General features: G+C 42.7%; 1 protein-coding gene across 3 annotated transcripts; it reads left to right on the top strand.

The window, feature by feature from the left end:
• The first annotated feature begins 500 nt into the window (after window positions 1–500).
• LY96 (lymphocyte antigen 96) lies at window positions 501–8,124 on the top strand. 3 transcript variants are annotated; one of them, XM_081919897.1, is made up of 6 exons: window positions 514–939; window positions 1,409–1,524; window positions 3,788–3,883; window positions 4,850–4,978; window positions 6,277–6,329; window positions 7,714–8,124. In XM_081919897.1, exons 1-6 carry the CDS (start codon window positions 905–907, stop codon window positions 7,813–7,815), a joined length of 531 nt encoding a protein of 176 aa, XP_081776023.1. In that variant the 5' UTR covers window positions 514–904; the 3' UTR covers window positions 7,816–8,124. The 3 variants fall into 3 exon arrangements, with proteins under 3 accessions (XP_081776025.1, XP_081776023.1, XP_081776024.1); XM_081919899.1 differs by lacking the exon at window positions 6,277–6,329 and having other exon boundaries at window positions 501–939; XM_081919898.1 differs by lacking the exon at window positions 514–939 and having other exon boundaries at window positions 1,346–1,524.
• Window positions 8,125–20,743: the final 12,619 nt, after the last annotated feature.

The raw sequence follows: 20,743 nt of genomic DNA, 5'->3' as shown, positions 1-20,743 counted from the left end.
TAGGAGGCCAGAGGCAGGGGCAGCTTCTAGAACAGGAAGAGGCAGGTCAGACAAGTGAAGGGCCAGGTGCTTCTCCTGCACCACTGTCTCTCAGAACCAGGAAATGATTGAAAAGGGATGAATAGAGGAAGTTGCCACAAAGGCACAGACTGCAGCTGTGTGTACATAGGCCTTTGGGGGAAGGTATATAAACTGGTGGAGGGGGAGTGGTCTCTTGCATAGAGTGCAGACCTGGGAACAGCTGCCTAGATGCTAGAACTGGTGTGTGTAGGAATCCAGAGCTGTAGAAGCGACTATATTATCTTTGGCACTAAAGAGTTAACTATCTGCCTGTGCATTCCTTTGGCTGGGAAATGCCCTTGACAGTTGATGGGATGTTCCAGTCAACAACCTAGCTGCTGCACTCCAGCTGCAACTTCTAAAGTAAGCCTGGAGGAAGCCCTACATTGAGCACATTGAAGGAATACCATCTTGAGGTTGCCACAACGGCCAAGCTATCTCTGTCCAGGAATGGCCATAGATCTCTTACTAACTGACCTGCTACAGAGACCTGCTAAAGGGCAGGAAACTGCAAGAAGGAAGTAGCGGGAGGGAATGACTCATGGTTGTCTGTATTCTAATGCACAGAGTATGGGAAACAAGCAAGATGAATTGGAGCTGTAAATGCCGGATGGCAAATATGAAACCTGATTACTGAAACCTGATGGGATGAAACTCATGACAGGAATGTGTCATAGACTTATAGGGGGGTCTTTCTGGTGGGCACCAGTGTCTACTCGGATAACTAGTTTCCTGGGATCTCTTATAAGGTCATAGTGTAGTTATGCCAATTAATGCGTATTAGGGAATTCCATGTATCCCAGTAGCAGACCTCCATTTTTGGGGCCCTGAAGCTTGAGCAGTCATGGGGGCCCCTTCACAACCAGCAGCGAGGTCTGGGTAACCACAAGCTACAGGATAGGCACAGATGGGAGGGGAAGCAATATGTGCATCCCCAAAGCCTTTGCAGGCATTGAAATCAGGGTTATGCATGACCACCCTGGTACCATCATGAGCTCAGATGATCATGAGCAACTTCCTCATTTGATATTGTGAGACAAACACGTTGGTTCAATAGTTTTCTCTCTTGCCTTTTTAGAATTCACTTCTTGAAATGTAGTTTTGTCCAAACTGGGTTAGGTATAGATAATCAGGCAAAATTATTCTTCTTAAGCAACTGGGAAAGGCTTTCAAGCATTTGTAGCGCACCTTCTGTAGAAGCATAATTAGAAGCGACAAGAGGGAAAAAGCCCCTGAAATCACATGTCTGAGGGTGGGTGACTAAGCGTAACTTTCTTCCTCTTAAGTAAAAATGATGCAATACCGTCTTGTATCCTTCTATGTGACCTGCTCTCGAAATGGTTTACAGACATAGAAACATGTTCCTGCTTGTTATGATTCTCTCCGTTTGTGGATTTACTGTGGCAGAAGACAGACACCTGCTTTGCAGTTCAGACGACGTAGACATTTTATATTCCAACTGCAGTAAGTAAAGTATCAGATGGTTCTCATTTCCAATAGTGTTTGTGAAATAATTAGGATCTCTTCCCACTTTCCTCTGATTAAAGCTCCAGGTGTTTTCATTAGGATTGCACTCGTTAATTTCTGTCTCCAATTTCCATTTCTTTAAATAAGACAAAAAAAAAAGAGTGTGTTGCAAATAACGCTGGAGAACAACACGAATAATTGCTGGCTTTTATAGTTTTCAAGGGAGATCAGCCATTGCTTCTCGGTCCTAATATACTTTGGTGCTATCGGAGATATTTCACACTTGGCACATACTAGCTGTGGGCCAAATTCAGTTGTTTTCATGCATCTCACGTCTCTTTAAACATTTGCAAATAGCAGTTCTGGGGGGGGGGGTAGGGATGTGATTTGAATGTGACCAGGCCAGGATATGTGCATAACTCTTTCTACCTGCCTCCATGTCCCCCCAACAGAAGTCTCACACACACTGTTATTTGTTATATTACAGAAAAAGATATGTGTGCATGCTAATGTGACAAGCAACAGTTTAAGGGAAGCAATTTTCACAGGGGAAAGTGTGTATGTGTAAAAAGGTTTACACCCCTCCTCCTGCATGTCAGTGCTGATCTGGGTCGGCCTCCCCCGAGGTGGCTGCCATTTCTAACACTTCACACAGATCTGAGATGCTGGTGCCTCATCCAGTTTGTTCGTCCCTCTGTGAGCCTGTAGACAGCTTCCTCATTCCCCATCTTAACACTCTGTAACATATTATCATTGGGCCTCTGCCAAGCTCTCTCCCGAAAACTTCTTCCTCTTCTTCTTGCTTCTCTTTATTACTTACGGTACTTTCCATCCAAGGAAGAGTGCTGTGCAATTCAAAAGATTGCTCATTATTTTATGACTTTCACTTGGCCTTGATGAAGATATCATGCTATTGTGTGTCCAGGTGGAGACCCCCGGGCCCAAAGGAATAATAACTCGTGACAAAGTGTTATGGAATAAAAATTGTCCACAACTTTATTAAACCTTTCAGATGGAGGAAGACCTTGGTTTAGGCATTGGGCGTGTATCTCTCCCAGCCCCACCAGTTGGGGGAACTGGGGCTCCTCAGGATGAATGGGATATGGGAGGGTGCACAGCAAGACGCTTCTGTATGCTGGCAGCCCACCCCATATCCCTGCAATGCAGGGGAGTTCACTTGACAACCTTTCAGTGTATGGCCAGTGACTCCCATATACAAACCCCTTTAAGAGGGGACCCTGGAATTGCTGCCCTGGGGGGGAGGTTGTGAATCATCACTTCATGCCCCCCCCACCATTAAGGTAAGATAGATTAAAGGATTCTGTGGTTGCTGCTGACTCTGCCTCCTATTTAAGCAACTGGCCCCACCTCCCTGTGGTGCTGATTGGCTGAGGTTAGGCGGGACCCTCCAATGACTAGCACAGGGAGGGAGGCCAGCATAAACAGCTGGTGGATCCCATGTGACCAAGCTGCTGTGCACGGTCCCGCAAAGGGCACCCACAAAGGAAGGTGTGAGCGCTCATTGTTTAGAAAGTGCAGGTGGTTAGCTAAAGGTGTATTTAAAAATATTTATGTGGATAACCATAAACGTGTGGCTTTACTGTATTTCCAAGTGCATCACCACAGATCAATGGATAAAGTAGCACAATGCAACGTGGGTGTTTGTAGTACTGTACTCCAGAGTGATCAGGATGAAAAGCCAGAGAGACAGAGCAATGCTTGATTTCTGTTTGAATCAAAGGCTGCTGCGATGGGAAAAGCAAGACCCTTTTGGAGTGTTTTTTTTTAAAAAATCAAAACTTATTTTATTGTTTGTTTGTTAGTTTGTTTTTTAGATTTTGAATATACAGCAGACATTTTCCAAAACAAACAAAAACACTTCCCTCAGGGAAAACACTGTACAGGCTTCCTCTTATCACATGATTTTGGAAAACTTTATGTGCTTTGATTTGACCGTTTTGGAGTGTTAATGCTGCGAACCCCTCCATCATAGTCTCAGTTGTATATATGTGAGAGATATCTATATCTACACACACACACACACACACACACTCACACCACAGACTTGGCTGTCTTTCATTCCAAAGGAAATACGAATCTCACACCTCTCAGAGATTTGGGTGACATGCAACAATATTAACTTCAAAGGGGAAGTGTGTTGCATTTTGCATTTCAGCAGCGGCTCTAATAAGGAAGTTCAAAGGTTTGTGCCATTTTGTAATGAGATTTGCAACATTATTAAACTTTATTTGTTACGCAGGTAGAGGCCTTCCAACAAAAGACTTCTTCTTTACAGTAGAGCCGTGTACACTAAAGGGTAATAGAAAATGGCAGGGAACTCTTATCTGGATTCCAAGTAAGATATATTCCTATTTCAAGTAACACCAAGCTCATTGCTTTACATTAATACGAGACGCACTTCAACCTGAAAGTTTTATTCATTGCTGGGCTGTATTAACTGGTGGCTTTGTGCTTATGGGAGGTTTCTCCAGGGAGGTGGGGTGGGGATCTGATTGCCATATCCCATACTGCTTGGGAGGGGTGTATCTCCCGATCTCCAGAGCGCTTTTTGGGAAGGGGTGCTAAGGTGAGGCAGGGTGTATTAGTGAAAATCACGTGCCCTGCCTTGTACTAGTGATACAACCTATTCCATAGAACTCCAGAAGGGATGTTGTTAAAACTTGGACAGAAGAAGAAGTTTATGACAGCTGCTCAAGGACAGAAAGCAGATGTTGAAAATCAACTCACAAATGAAGCCATTTTGTCTTTAGGCTTTTAGAGAAGATTTTATCATCATGTGGAGGTGGGAAGGAGAGACATTTGGCATGAGCCAATCCCACTTCCATTGGTTTGTCCATAGATTTCACATAATTTACCCTGGATGTATTCTTATTTTGTTTGTTCGTTTAGAGGTTCTCTGTAATACTGCAAGCAAAGCAACCTTTTGTTGTTTTCTGGACATTTTATATATGCTAATGCTTCTGAGAGCCAGGTATCCTTTGTGAATTTTCAATCCTGCATTTGCTACTGAAAAGGGAATATGGGAAACAATTACACAATGGGAGAATGAAGCTTTTATCTGTTCCAATCTCTGTGTGTGAAGAGGTGGAAGTATGAGGATAATAGTCTACAATTCATGTCTCATTCATCTAGATTATTACACAAAATACATTGTAAAAATTCCTTTGGATTTGAATGAGCTCAGAAAGTGTTCTAGATCACAAGTGTATTTTTGCCTTCCCTGAGAAAGCCATTGAATGTTGTCAAGATTGTAACTGAAATTGTTGCCATGTAACATGCTTTATTGTGTTAATTTTTATAGGGGCTGATTTAACCATTTTGAGAGCACATATAAACATATGGTCTAAAGGGTTTGAAGCCGTAAAATGGAAAGGTACCCTTTGCGAAGGTGTGGATGATGGCTATACATTTTGTGGAGCTCTGAAGGGAGGTAAGAGTACATTATGGCACCTTTAGCTGACATATAGGGTCTGCATTTGCTCTTAGCTTGAAATCCTGCACAGGCTTTTCTAAGTCCCCTGATTGTTTGTTTGTTTGTTTATTTGCTAAAGGTATTTGGACAGTTGTGTGTCCAAAAACTGGGACACATGCAGAAGACATGCAAAATCTTACAGGGACAAGAGTAGGTCTTACATGGGGCCATCACTTTTCCCCTCCATCACACTTTTCTAAATCTAGCCGGATCATAGCAGAACAACAGTTGTGACTTTTAAGTCTTTGCTACCAGGATAAACTAATGATATAGTCAGTGGTAAAGTGGGGAAAGGGAGCATGTGCTTTGCCCACAGAAGGGCCCATGTTCAGTTCCTGGCATCTCCAGGTATGGCTGGAAGGTTCTCCTGTCTGAAACCATGGAGAGCTACAGTCAGTGAGTGTAAGCAGTACTGAGCTAGAGGGGTCAATGTTTTGATTCAGTGTAATGCAGCCTCTCCCTCATACAGGTAGCCACCTTCAACTGATTCTCCTCTCAGCCTTACTCTTCCACCAATGACTTCCATAGGGCTAAACCAGTATTGCACTAATTGCTATGTACAAGGGTAGTTCTATGTTAGCAAACATGCACCCACAGCACTGTGCTAGGGCACATTTTCAGTTCATGTGGGATGCCATTAATACCATAGCAACTGGCCTCTGGAAAGTTGAGGCGTGGCCCCTCTCACTACTGGCTATTTTTGCTTTTTGAAAGGAAACTCTGGGACTTGGGAGACTTAGGGAAGTTAAACAGATTTTCCCCCCACACCAAAAAAGGGTAAAACTGAAGATGTGTCAGGAGACAGGATTCTTTCAAGAAACAGTAAATTTATATATTAAATTCAGTGGATGTTACAGGTTTCTAAACAAGATGGAAAACGTGCAGCTTATATTTACTTAAGTTCCTTAAACCAAATTGTAGAGGTGTTACAGTTTAGGCCTTAAAACTTAGGTTCTGAAACAAGGTGGTACTTTCTGTCAGTTTTCCAACATTCTATAAATCTCACTTCTGAGGCTCCTCTATTAGATGCTACCCCTCTACATTTGTTCTAGAAATCCCACCCACTGAAGAAATGTGTAAACTTCTTAAGGTGAAGATACAGTACCTGTATAATTGTATTTTTTTCCAGCTTGTAAACCACATTGTGTATATAGAAAGGCAGTATACAAATGAAAAGTGAAATGAAAAGTGAAATGAAAGAATAATGGGATGTTGTTTTTGTCATGCTCAAGTTCTTGATTATTGTTCTTCTGCAGAGACAATAAACACAACTGTGAGAATCAGTGGTAAAGAGCCAACATATGAAGAGGTACTTTATGAATCAAAACTTGAAAATACAAAAGTATTATTATTATTATTATTATTTAAATTTCTATACTATCCTTTATCTGAGGATCACCGGGCGGTTTACAATATAAAAATATAAGAATAAATAGCATAGTAACAAACAAAACAATATTGCCCCCCAAGTTCAAAAGGCCATAGATTTGACTCATTAGAGTCAAAGGTCCGGGAGAAAATATGTAATGAAGGCACCAGGAGAGCCTCTCTCTTGAATGGAGTGGCTAACTTGGTGTTATGTATAGGGTCTGTCATTTTATGGGGTGAAACTTAATTTTTTGCAAATTTCTTCTGTGAGGGGTCTTAAAAATATGTTTTTGGGTGTGAGGAATTTAATTCTGCTATTATTTTTGTGATTGGACAACATTTAGCAGTGCTCATGGTTTGTTCCTCTCCAGATAAACCACAAATGGAAACCAAGCTGTGTTCTTAGCTTACAACTTGTGTTTTGTTTAAGATTGGGGTCACACATAACTCCATGGTTTATTCCCAAGGGAGGAGGGAAGTGAGCACAATTAATCAGCATGCACCAGCACAATGGTTTATTCACAGTAAACTATAGTTTATTTTAGACTATGTCTTGCCATGACTTGCAAACAGATCACAGCATGCAGTTGGAATGCACCAACTTCTTGAATAGCTTTCTGCTTCAGATTACAGGAACAACTGTTGGCTTGCTGGCGAGCCCATCCTTTTGAGGATGGAGGCTGCTTTCCATTGACATGAATGAACAGTTTGCTTTCCTGGGAGTGTCACGTGTGCAGATGAATACACACAGGGCTTGGTTTAACTTGCCAAGGACTATATTGTGTGCAACCACTTTTATGAATACTCTGATATGTCAATACTGTGTTACCTAACATTCTGGGAAATTTTTCAAAAAGACAGAAACCAGTAAGTACCATATTTTTCGCTCTATAAGATGCACCAGACCACAAGACGCACCTAGTTTTTGGAGGAGGAAAACAAGAAAAAAAAATTATGAATCTCAGAAGCCAGAACAGCAAGAGGGATTGCTGCGCAGTGAAAGCAGCAATCCCTCTTGCTGTTGTGGCTTCTGTGATAGCTGCGCAGCCTGCATTCGCTTCATAAGACGCACACACATTTCCCCGTACTTTTTAGGAGGGAAAAAGTGAGTCTTATAGAGCAAAAAATACGGTAATAATACAAATGCTTGTTGACGCATTGGACAACTGACTCACTATTTTGGAATCCCCTGAAATATCAATTTGAGGCAACTTCAGCAGATAGTTCTAAACTAGCCCTCAGCTCCAATGAAATCGCTGGGACTTAAGAATGCACAATATAAGCACCTTTCACAATTACAAATTAACTCATTTTCTTTCTTTTAGGGAGAATACACAATTGTTGTAAAAGCATTTGCTGGTCATCACAAGGAGCTGATAGCTTGCCTGAATTACACAATCATCATTAAACAGCCACTTTCAAACTAAAGAAGTTCTTCTCAACCATTTCACAGCACAAGAGCTATTTTCCAAGAGCAGTGGAATCAAATGTAGTCACAGAAATAATCAGCTGAAAGGTTCTGGTTTTCCAGGACTGTTGTCTGAAAAATTAGAAGATGAAAGCAAATGTTCATTTCTATCACTGCTGTTGCTAAAGGCTGGTTCTCTGTGTGTGACATTTACACATATGCACACACACCATCTGAGTACACACATCTGTGTACTCCTTGAGCAGCAACTGGTTGCTTTCATAATTTACTGAACATTTTTGGTATCTGATTAAAAGTACTGCCGTGACTGCCTTTTCCTTCTTGTTATCTTCCCCACATTCACCAACAGCTTGTATAAAAGCAAGTATAAATGCAGGAGGCCACAGAAGTAAGCTTTGGGCTTAGCACACCCATTTTGCTTTTCATTGCCCTTAGAACTGCAACATAAGCCAAGGTGCATATACAATGTCCACGTGACATGGTCAGGTGACCTGTGTGTCATACTGCATTTTGATTGGATCGTCTATTTTAACTGCTTTGAGACTCTACTGACAGGCTGCACACACACTATACAATTAAAGCAACCCCCCGCCCCACCAAAAGAAGCAGCTTAGGAACTGTTGAGAATATCACAGGCTTCCCTAGGGTCATGATGCCTCTTGCACATCCCACAAAGCTTATGATGTCACTTGCTGAATTTCAGGTGCCAGCCATTCTGAGCAATTCAGATTTTGTGGCCAAAGCTGAATGAGGAATCCTTAACAAAGGGTCCATTGCAGAGAACAATACATTTGTGTTTGATGAACGGCAGCAACAAAGCACGTTGCGGTAAGGGAGCGTATAGAAAATGGCGACATCACACCCTGTTCCACTTACCGCTTTCTACGAGGATGAGAAAGCCAAGGCTGGTGCTTAATTTCACTTTTCAATGCTTCCTTTGTCACACTTCAGAAGAAACGGAACAAAAGAGCATTGTCTCAATGAACAAGGAATTACTGATGTTCCCTGTGCATCATCTAGCATCACAGTGTCTGCTGCAAGTGTGGGTATTCCTTTTTTCACATTAATATGTCACAGCCAGGTGGTTTCTAGTGAAAGAACTCTTAAGGAATGCCGGAGTTCCTTTGAGGAGACAACAAAGAGGCTTGTGACAATGAACAGATTTATTGTGGCATAAGCTTTTGTGGATGAGAACCCACTTCATCAGATGCCTGAAGTATTATCCTCAGCTGACAGATGTACTCATAAACACACACAAGCATAGAGCAAACAAATATGAGCAGTGAGTTCCAAAGACCATGGAGACCAGAGGTACAGTCTGCTACATTTCAACACAAAGCTGAAATTTATACAAGAGAATAGAAGTCTTTGGCAATACCTTTTGCCGTATATACCGTACCATTTTGAAAAACCCCTCACACAAATATACCATAGAAACAGTACCCAAAGCAACTAAAGATAGATGTTCATTTTGTATGTTTTTAAACCTAGAAAAAGATTGCCAAAATAAAAATACCTTCCATTGTTTCTGGAAAGTACAGATAGTGGGAGCCTCTTGTACCTTACCAGGGGTGCTGTTCCACCAATACAGCCATAAGTGAATACAATCAAATGCATTTGTAAATTCTAATTTATCAGTTTCAGACTGGAGTCACGATTTGATGCTCTTTTTCAGAATAATGCTGATGTGAAATTTGTTGCAAACTAGAAACAGAGTGCCTGGGAGACTCCTGTTCATTTTTAATGCAGCAATTTCAATGTCCTATTTTGATGCCCATTTCTTATTTTGCATAAAGGTTGGTCTTTGTGCTTAGAACAGAATAATGAAGGACATGTTTGTCAGGTGACTTATTCCCAGGGCGGTTTACAAAGTTACGAATGAAATAATAAAATGAGACATCCAAAATATAGAATATGTTTGGAAAACAGCAATCATAAGCAGCATAAAACAGAAAAGATGATAAGAAATAATAATAATGGAGATAAAGTATTTTCTTAGCACCGAGAAAGGTAACCGCGTGGGGACACATGAGCCTCCCTCAGGAGAAAGTTTTGCATGAAGGATGACATGACTGAAAATAGCCCTAGTTGCCACAGGTCACCTCAAAAGGTGGAAACAATTGGAGGAAAGCATTGACAGACGAACCTGAGTGCATAGGGAGGTTAATATGGAAGCAGGCACACACCCATTGGAGAATGAGACCTGATGTTAGGGCAGGTACTATAAGAAGCTGTAACAGTGCTGCTACTACAGTGCAGTGGGTATCAGCACAGAGCTGGCATCTGGGTTTGTTGCAGTGACTCTTCACTGGGTTTATGTGACTGTAAAGGAGACTGGGTAACTGTGAGTAATGCAGCTCGCTCTCTGGACTGTATTCAGACAATGGCGATGTACACACCCCCACTCTGTATTCAGAGCGTTCCAACCGCTGCTTCAGACACAGTTAGCTTCCACCAGTTTCCATCTCATATCTATCCCCTCACTTCTTCTGAAATGCTGCGTTTTGATGCATTCCCCCCCCTTCCCCAAACCACTTTGATCTGAACCAAGAAGAGGATCAACCTGGCTGTTTTCAAAGCTGGCAATGTGGGCACAGCCAATACTCCTGGCAGTGAAGTTGCAATTTGCTCTGTAGCCACTAGGCTGTGGTGTGTTTCACTGAAATGAAGCTACGCTCACAATTTTACTAACTCTCAAGCACGCATGGCTAATTTAAGGAAATTCATTTGCAAACTTGACTCCCAATATACAACTTAACAAACCAACGTGGGGACTGTGGGTGATGCTACATCCAATCATGTTTGCTTAGAGAGGTTAGTTCTATTATTCTAGCCACATGATACATAAATAAAAGAAGAAGTAGGTGCACATCTTCCATGGTAAGTGAAAAAGACACTCAGTATGGCAGGAAACCAGCCAAAGGAACTTCAGCCATTATTGCCCACTCTAAGAATTAATTTCCCTTAAGCATTCACGGGGTGTAGTGTTCAAAACATATATTTCTCATCAATAAAGGAGCACACATATTCACACAAAGTGTCAAAAAAATGTATATCACATTTTTATTACTCACATTTCCAAAACATGAACCATTTTCAAAAACATTTAAATTAATCGAAATCGACAGACCTGGCTCTTAGGATAGCTAGCTCATATGGAAACAGCAAAAGAGGTGACGTCAGGTGAATTTGAGATTTAGGTGCACATTCTGGACATGCTATTAACCTGCACCCACAGAAAGAAAATATGTATTGTACTTACAGTTGAAGCATCAGTTAGTTTCATGTATCAGAGTGTTTTCTGTCAAGAACAACAGCAAAAGAAACCACCAGTCGCTGATGTCATCAAATGCATGGGGCTCCTTACAGGCTCATGTCACTCCAATGTTTTTGGTAGAGTTATGTGACAGGTGCTTGTATTTTCAATGCCTTTCACTCCTGGGTAAAAATACACTTCACCCAGTTGTGGGTCACACAGGGTGAATAGTTCCAAATGTAAGGGGAAAGGTGCTGGGAGTCTGGGTTGCCTTTGAACTCGGGGAGTTAATCAGAACGATCCTGTAGAATACTTGGGCAAGCTGCCTTCAGTTATGTGTGAAGGCTGAATATATAAATATGCCTGGCAGCTGCCTTTTAAAAACCAGCAAGCACCTTAACATTTTAGGTGGATGGAGGCATGACGATTACTGCTGAAAACAGCACAGATCCTATGGTAATGTCATGAAATTTGCAAAGAGAAAGCTATAGGCTACCTTTCCCCCACCCCACCTAATGCATGTCAGGAAAAGCATGCAAAAGAATACAAACAATAAATGTGTAGCCTGTCATTTCAGATAAGCATGGAAAAGGCCAAAAGCCTTGAAGATAAACTGCTGCACAGATGACTCAGTACAAACCTGGGAAGGGAGGAGAGACCAATTTCACTTAAAGTGTAAGGCCTACTTAAGCAGTAGCTTTCCATCCCTTCCTTTGCTTCTTCATATCTGGCAATATAGCTCTGTTTAGCCTTCATAGACAAGAGTTAAAGGAGTGATGCTAGCAGGGTCAAAAATACCCTTATCAATAAATGTGAAATTATAGGATGTGTTGGGAGCTAGAATACTATAGAATACAATATTTGGTTCCAGTGTTAGCATCTGTCCAATTGGTATACAATTGCATTAGAAGCTTTCTGGAAGGGGCCACACATCCCCATCCCTGATTTATCCTATGCAGCTTTACAAGAGTACCTGTGAGATGCAGGTCACATTAACACCATGTTTTTAAAGCACATGACTGAGCTCAAAGGATCCTGGGACCTTTAGTTTACACCTCAGTGGTGTAATATGGGTTGCCAGGGCCCAGGGCCATGTGGAGGGGGGGGCAAGGGAGGGAAACAGAGTACGCATGTGCATTCAACTGCCTAACAGCATCTGCGTCACCCAGGAGATCGCAGTCACAGAAATAAGAAAAGTTGTTCCGTTGTCTGGAGAGACCACTTGTTTGTTCGCATGGAGAAGCCATTTTCAATGCAGCTCAGTGATGGAAGTTTGCAGCTGTATTGAGGCAGCACCAGGTGTTGAAATGTTGCAGCCCTAACAATTTTGTGCCCTAGACAACCGCCCCATGCCCCCCCTCCATGCTACACCACTGTTAACCCTCACAGAGTTACAATTCCTAGCACCCTTAACAAACCACAGTTCCCAGAATTCTTGGGGGGAAAGCCATGTCGTATAAATGTACTGTATAGTGAACATGTGACCTCAGGCTGCCATTCTTACTCTACTTGCCATGGAGTAAGCCCCACTGAATTCAGTAGGACTTACTTCTGAGTATACAAGGATCACGTCGTCAGAAATCAGAAGCAGTTCAGCTCAGGATAACCATTGGGGGAGAAGATTGCCCACATCCAACATTTGTTGACTCTCGGCTTCTTTTAAAGAAGTATAGTCTCACTTTTGGCAGACAAATATATTTGCTTTACACTGCACTCCAAACATGCAATATTCTAAGACAGACCTGCAGAACTTGGGACCCATTATGGCAAACCCAGTCCACTAGCAATGTCCTCGTTTCTGCCATTCCTGGCAGGCAATAAAAGCAGGAAGCTTATTAAGCTCAAAAACCCACAAATTTGATAGTCATGGTGACCATGCTCCCCTTCCCTTTGTCCCTCCCTTGGTTTTTAACTTCATACTGCGATAGCTCTGCTGCTTTATCTTGAGCCTTAAACTTATGGTGCTTTCAGAGCACCACAATTTTAGGGTGAGATTTACATCCCAGCAAACTTAGGCTGCACAATTAAAGCTGGTTTGCAGCCTTTGCAGAACAAGCCCTACAAAGACTGGAGTTTTTTGTGACAAGGAAAGTGATGAGAAAATACATTAGAAGGTGTGGGATAACAGTTGCCTAATGAAACATGGTCTAATCTATCTACAAGCAAATCAGGATAAATGCTCATTAAACAGCCAATGTTGTTTAATCTCTCGGGGGGGGGGGAATCAAACTCAGTGCTCATTAAATTGGTTGTCTGCAAGTGGCTTTAGAGAAGAGGCAGGGTTTATCTCTGACAGTGTTGTGCTTCAGAGACACAGTCACACCCGCACAATGCATTTAAAGCATATAACACACACGGTTCTCTCCCCCCAAAAATCATGGGAACTGTAGTTTGTTACAGATGGTGGGAACTGCTGATCTGTGAAGAGGTAAACTACCATTCCCAGGATTCACTGCAGGAAGCCATGTGCTTTAAATGTGCTTTAAATATATGCTGTGGAAAAAGTACAGATCGGAGTTAGAGGTGAAACCCTGCTCCTTCTCCCTGAAACTTCTGTTCATCCCATGAACAGAACTTGGAGGAAAGATGGGGTCAGTGGCAGTAACAAATAATGGCTAGCTACCAATGTGAGCCAAAACTTGTGGTCACTGATTCAGCCCCTACTGGTCAAATGTATAAAGGTAAAGGTAAAGGTACCCCTGACCATTAGGTCCGGTCGTGACCGACTCTGGGGTTGCGGCGCTCATCTCGCTTTACTGGCCGAGGGAGCCGGCGTACAGCTTCCGGGTCATGTGGCCAGCATGACTAAGCCGCTTCTGGCGAACCAGAGCAGCGCACGGAAACACCGTTTACCTTCCCGCCAGAGCGGTACCTATTTATCTACTTGCACTTTGACGTGCTTTCGAACTGCTAGGTTGGCAGGAGCAGGGACCGAGCAACGGGAGCTCACCCCGTCGCGGGGATTCGAACCGCTGACCTTCTGATCGGCAGGTCGTATGCTCTGTGGTTTAACCCACAGCGCCACCCGCGTCCCTATAGGTCAAATGTATATTAGTGGGTTGTTCATTTTGCACACTTAACTAAAGGAGCAGTTCCTATGCAACCAATTTTCTTTTGCTTATAATTTTTGGGCATTAAGGCTATAATCCTGTGCCCACTTATTTGGTAATAAATGCCATGGTGCATTTGCACTAGCTAAACCAGATGCCTTCATCTGCCCCAGCTGCAATAGAACATATCTCTTCTGAATTGGTCTCTACAGTCACAGCAGGCACTGTATACGTCCTGTGGTTTGACATTACCACTGATGGTGCACTATTCCATTGTCTCGAGACAGAAGGACGCCACCAACAGTTGAACACAGTTGTGTTTACATCCAAGAAAATGTGCACAGGAGCAGGTTACATAGCTCCATTCATTCTTGGAAGGTATTTGACATATGTGAGCAACTTGAAGAATGAGAGGAGAAGTGTTTGGCTGCATTAGTTTGGGGTTGTGCATAAACTTGATTGTTCTGAGTGACCAGGCAGGACTGAGCATGGATTATGTAGTGAAGCAATGTTTACAGAATACAGTAATGAAAGTGCCAGATAGTACATTTTTGCATGTGTTTATAAAACACTCCCTGGACTTTCCATCAGCTACCAAGAGGAAGAATGAATAATTTCCTGTTTTACTACTAAAGGAACCCTTTCCAAAGGAAGTTCTTAGCCTTTATTTCCTCATATGATTCTTTCCTATGACCTTGTTCATTGTATTGTTCTGAAAAAAAGACGATTTTGTAGCTGAAGGCTGTTTATGAAAATGAAGCCGCTGACAGTGGTTAGACAATCGTCACGGACTTTTATTGAACATCCATTCTGTGTTTTATTTTTGTGGGTGGTTATATGACAATGGACATTCATCCTGATTTGCTTGTGGGGTGTTTGTGTGTCTTCATCTTCTATTTACCCCACAAATGCATTTCCCTGTCACTTTCTAAACTGCAAAAGTTGATTTGTTCTGCTTAATCTAATCTAATTGCACAGTCCTCCAGTTCTGGCATGCACTTGAATCCCTTCCCGTAAAATACAACACACTTGCAATCTCTTATTCTCTATATAAGTGTATTGTTATAAAGCAATAGCACAATCATATTGCTCAGAAGAACTGAGAGGCATCACTATGCACAACTATTGCATTTACTTTAAAATATTTGAGTTTGGTATTTGTTATTTCCCTCCATTATTGCAATTCAGGGTTGGGTTAGTGCAGCCATGGAGGGGAATGGTACTATATTGCTGTTAATGCAGACTGAAGCTTTCCTCTGCTTCTGCAGATGCAAGCATGATCGTGTACAGATATTTACTGCCAAGCATGACCAAAGGGTGTGATAAATACGTAGATGTTCAAAATCAAGTGGAGCAGTTCTACAGAAAACACTTTAACAATAACTGGGTGAATACTGACAGAACAGTTTACAAAAAATTACATGTATTGTCGGAAAAGTGGAATATAAGTAATAAATAAAACCAATAATTGAAATGGAACTATTGTACAATACAACTCACCATAGTGGGAAATAAGACTATGACTGAACCTGCTCAGTCTACTGTTCAGATGCTAACAGCGGATTGACACCTTTCTCCCCCTGCTCTTCCTTCTTACAGTTCTTTGGTCCACTGATAGCTCAGCTGGTTAGAGTATGGTGCTGATAACACCAAGGTTGCAGGTTCGATTCCCATAAGGGACACCTGCATGTTCCTGCATTGCAGAGGGTTGGACTAGAATGGTCCTCATGGTCCTTCCAACTCTATGATTCTATGATTTGCATTTAAATCTGACCTGAACTCAGCAACCCTTCAAATAGAGGATACGTTCAGCTAAAGGACTGTCTTCCAAAAAGGAGGCTGTCTGGTCATCCTATTTGGTGTAAAGACGAAAAAACAAATGCCAGCTTTTGAACACTTCTTTTCTGTACAGAGTTTATACCATGAGAAGCAATGCAGCAGACATCTGAAGTGCCTAAGGAAATAACGTTTACAGTGCTTTCAATATAAAATGCTGTGCAATAAAAACAACTAAAATCTGGTGCTACTTGCAGGCTTCCTATCTAATGCTGCATTTCTTTCAATGCACAATAGGTAAAATGCGCTGCCAAAGAACATGAAAAATATGTGTGTAACCTGGCCCCAGCCATTAGCATGAAGATGTCAAATGTCCGGTAGATAAACGTCTGAGCAGTTTGTACTAACTATAGTGGCAGGAAAGGAAATAATAATTCAGTGAAAAAGGAAATGAACATCATCTGCTGTCTCAGAACTATCAGTTCAGACTTGTTATCAAAGCAGCAATCCTTGTTAGGATTATTAGATTATTATAATTCATTGTATTTATTGAATGGATTTAAACCTTGCCTTAATAATAATAATAATAATAATAATAATAATAATAATAATAATAATTTATTATTTCTATCCCACCCATCTGGCTGAGTTTTCCCAGCCACTCTGGGTGGCTCCAAATCGAGTGTTAAAAACAATACAGCATTAAATATTAAAAACTTCCCTAAACAGGGCTGCCTTCAGATGTCTTTAAAAAAGAGAATAGCTGCTTATTTCCTTGACATCTGATGGGAGGGCGTTCCACAGGGTGGGCACCACTACTGAGAAGGCCCTCTGTCTGGTTCTCTGTAACCTAACTTCTCTCAATGAGGGAACCTCCAGAAGGCCCTCGGTATTGGATCTCAGTGTCCGGGCTGAACGATGGGGGTGGAGACGCTTCTTCAGGAATACAGGACCGAGGCTGTTTAGGGCTTTAAAGGTCAGCACCAACACTTTGAATTGTGCTCGGAAATGTACTGGCAGCCAATGCAGATCTCTCAGGACCAGTGTTATATGGTCCTGGAGGCCATTCCCAGTCACCAGTCTAGCTGCCACATTCTGGATTAACTGCAATTTCCGGGTCACCTTCAAAGGTAGCCCCACACAGAGCGCATTGCAGTAGTCCAAGTGGGAGATAACTAGAGCATGCACCACTCTGGCGACACAGTCCGCAGGCAGGTAGGGTCTCAGCCTGCGTACCAGATGGAGCTGGTAGACAGCCGCCCTGGACACAGAATTAACCTGCACCTCCATGGACAGCTGTGAGTCCAAAATGACTCCCAGGCTGCGCACCTGGTCCTTCAGGGGCACAGTTATCTCATTCAGGACCAGGGAGTCCCCCAAACCCACCCGCCCTCTGTCCCCCCAAAACACTATTTCTGTCTTGTCAGGATTCAACCTCAATCTGTTAGCCACCATCCATCCTCCAACAGCCTCCAGACACTCACACAGGACCTTCACTGCCTTCACTGGTTCTGATTTGAAAGAGAGGTAGAGCTGGGTATCATCCGCATACTGATGAACACCCAGCCCTAACCCTCTGATGATCTCTCCCAGCGGCTGCATGTAGATGTTGAAAAGCATGGGGGAGAGGACAGAACCCTGAGGCACCCCACAAATGAGAGCCCAGGGGTCTGAACACTCATCCCCCCCACCACTTTCTGAACACGGCCCAGGAGGAAGGAGTGGAACCACTGTATAACAGTGCCTCCAGCTCTCAGCCCCTCTAGACGGTCCAGAAGGATGTTATGGTCAATGGTGGCAAAGGCCACTGAGAGATCCAGCAAAACTAGGAAACAGCTCTCACCTTTATCCCTAGCCCGCTGGAGATCATCGACCAGTGTGACCAAGGCAGTTTCAGTCCCATGGTGAGGCCTGAATCCCGATTGGAAGGGATCCAAATGGTCCGCATCCTCCAGGTGTGCTTGGAGTTGTTCAGCAACCACCCGCTCAATCACCTTGCCCAAGATTGGTAGATTTGAGATTAGGTGATAGTCGGGCATATTGGCTGGGTCTAAAGATGTTTTTTTAAGAAGCGGTTTAATGACCGCCTCTTTCAGTAGGTCTGGGAAGGCTCCCTCGCAGATGGAAGCATTCACCACCCCGCAGAGCCCATCACCCAGCCCTTCCCTGCTCGCTTTTATTAGCCAGGATGGGCAAGAATCAAGGAGACAGGTGGTCGGTTTCACTCGTCCAACCAGCCTATCCACATCCTCGTCTATCTCCTTCCAAATCTGAGCGACTTTATCTGCAAAAAAACTTTGCAAAAGCATTGCAGGAGATCTTGGGGTCCCTACCAGGCCCTGGTGACGAAGGTGGTTATGATAGATTGTGAACCACCTGAAAGAGTCTCCTGCTACTGTTTTCTGCAGATGCAATGGAGGCGGTGAAGAAGGTCCTCTTTGCCGTCGCCATTGTCACTTGGTAGGCTCGATGTTGAACTCTAGCCTGTGTCCGGTCTGCTTCAGAATGAATCTGCATGAAACATTTACAGGATGGCTTATCTACACAGTAAACTAGCCTGAGATCAAATGAGAAACTCATAATTTCTTATAAATTAGAAAAAAGACATGATTGCCAGCCTGGAGATCTGCCAGCGCTCCAGTGCTTATACAGAGAAATTTCAACCTTAAATATGTGTAAAGTCATATTTACATGCACATTTAAGGGTCAATCTAGATGTGACAGAGAAAATATCTGTGTAACATTTTTTGTTGTACTAATTAGTAGCATAAATTCTGAACATCAGTAAAACGAAAGCCGTAAAAGATATTCATCATGCATCACTTCTGTTGCATTTAGATTGACCCTTAAATATGTGTGTGATTCAAATGAAATACTGTTTTTTGAGAAATATATACATCTATATGCATTGCGTTGAATTCTACACATATTTAAAGGTCTAGATGTCACAGAGGAGATGTGTAATCAAGATTTTTTGCTGTTTCTGTTTTATTAATGAGTAGCATGAATTTTGAACATCAGTTAGAAGAACAGAGGAATCACCCTCGATCCTAAAGCTAACTTTTTCCATTTCCCTCCTAAGACCTGAAGGTCATGCAAACTTTGGTATCTCCCTCCTCATATGTTTAGAACGGCAATAAATAAAATCAAACCTATTCAGTACTTGATTACATGCTGTATTCACATTATGAAGTTATGAAGCTCATACTGAATTACTCATTTGCTTCATCTATTGAGTAGCAGCTCAGCATAAACAACTACCAGTAAATGTAAGGATCTGTGGAATGGAGAATATCACACTCACTGGCTCCACCTATAAACTCCCATACGTTGCTTGGGTCTTCTGATGGCAGGCCATGCCATGACCCATTTTTAAGTCTCTGTGACCCCTATAAACCCACTCCTCCAGGCCACTCTAGCCTAGATTTTTGTTCTTGTTCCAGTTCACCACAGGAAATCTAGAAGTGGACTTCCTGTCTTTCCGGTTCAGCACCTTGCATCCATTTTAATCATGGCTTTCCATGGCAAGAAGGAAGGAAAAGCACAGGAAGGAAAAGCAAAACAAAAGGGCTGCACTGTTATATATGACAGGCCGGTTTAAGCGGGGTGTCCTTATATCTGACATCCTGTTCTAGGGAATTCTCTATTGGATAGCTAGACAACAAGGCATCCAGCATGCCAAACATACTTTACATATTGTCCTAAGAGACAGCTGCAGAATCACCATTTCTGCCTGCTGTCCAGTCAATGAAAATAGATTTTCAGTCATTCAGAGGGGAGTAATATTAAAGGCTGCTGAATGCATCTTCTGTTTGCTTGTGAATTACAGGAAGAAAACTAAAGAGAAGAGGCGCCGAAAGTAGCTGCAAAGCTGGTTAGCAGCAACTGCCATAGTCCACAAGCTGGAGATTTCTGTCAGGCATAGATTTCATTGTGCTTCCAGCTTTCCTGTTCTATTTCATCAGCTGGGAAATGTTAACATGCACTCAGGGTGGAGTTCCATAGGACTCTGTGCAACACTGCAGCTCCACCGGCACTGTGCCCTGCTCATTCTCAAAAGCAGCTCTGGGGAGTTAGGAGGGGGCCCCCTTTCTGGAGCAGAATTTGGAGGTGTGCAGAGGAGGAGGAGGAGGAGAATTAGCTCTGTAGCTGGAAACCTTGTATTAGCAGCGTTCCCAGCCACTGAGAGGCGTCTGAGCACATTCACCTAATGCACTTAGAATCCTGTTCAGACCTTTTTGTTGAACACAAGAAGGTCTACAGTGGAGTCAGCAGGCAAGGGGCATGTTGGGGGTGTGTGTGCCTGCATATATACACCTGACCCACCTCCCCATATTTGCCCCAGACACATGGACACAACTTTACTGTAGATTAAACTCAAATTATTTTATCACCTAGGGAGAACAACAGAAAACAGGGAGGGGAAGGCAGATTTGCTTACTCTAAGTGACAACTGAGAAATCTCCGGTAGGATAAGCAGCAGATAGTATGGAGAAGCTGCTTCTACTAGAAGATTACATCTTTGAACCAGTTAGGAGCCTGAATTTCTTTGAATTTGCCACAAATCAACTAAGGTTCCTGCTTGAAATCCCTTCTAAGATCTTCCTATCCCCCTGCCCCCTACAACAATGCCATACGCATCACATCCCTTGCCTTCTGCCAAACCATTTGGGGGGGAGGGGGGGAAGGCTACAATTGAAGTAATGCAAATAATTGACATCACAATCCTTTACCTGTACACTAAAAATAAGTCCCATTGAGTTCACTATAGGCTTAGTAAAAATTGTGCTACAAGGTGTGCTAAGCGCAGGAGATTGCTCTCAATCCTTTCAGGTTTTGAATGA

This window comes from Podarcis melisellensis (genome assembly GCF_964234715.1).
Source record: "Podarcis melisellensis genome assembly, chromosome: 7".
Classification (NCBI taxonomy): Eukaryota; Metazoa; Chordata; class Lepidosauria; order Squamata; family Lacertidae; genus Podarcis; species Podarcis melisellensis.
Note: the sequence above shows the minus strand (reverse complement) of the source record. Positions and strands in the feature narration are given on the sequence as shown.

What these genes read in the sequence shown, in the direction of transcription:
- LY96 (XM_081919897.1), top strand. Translation starts at nt 905, where the DNA reads ATGGGGGCCCCTTCACAACCAGCAGCGAGGTCTGG. An exon ending in CAACCAGCAGCGAGGTCTGG is followed by an intron (nt 940 to 1,408) that starts GTAACCACAAGC and finishes AATGGTTTACAG; the next exon opens with ACATAGAAACATGTTCCTGC. An exon ending in TTGTGGAGCTCTGAAGGGAG is followed by an intron (nt 4,979 to 6,276) that starts GTAAGAGTACAT and finishes GTTCTTCTGCAG; the next exon opens with AGACAATAAACACAACTGTG.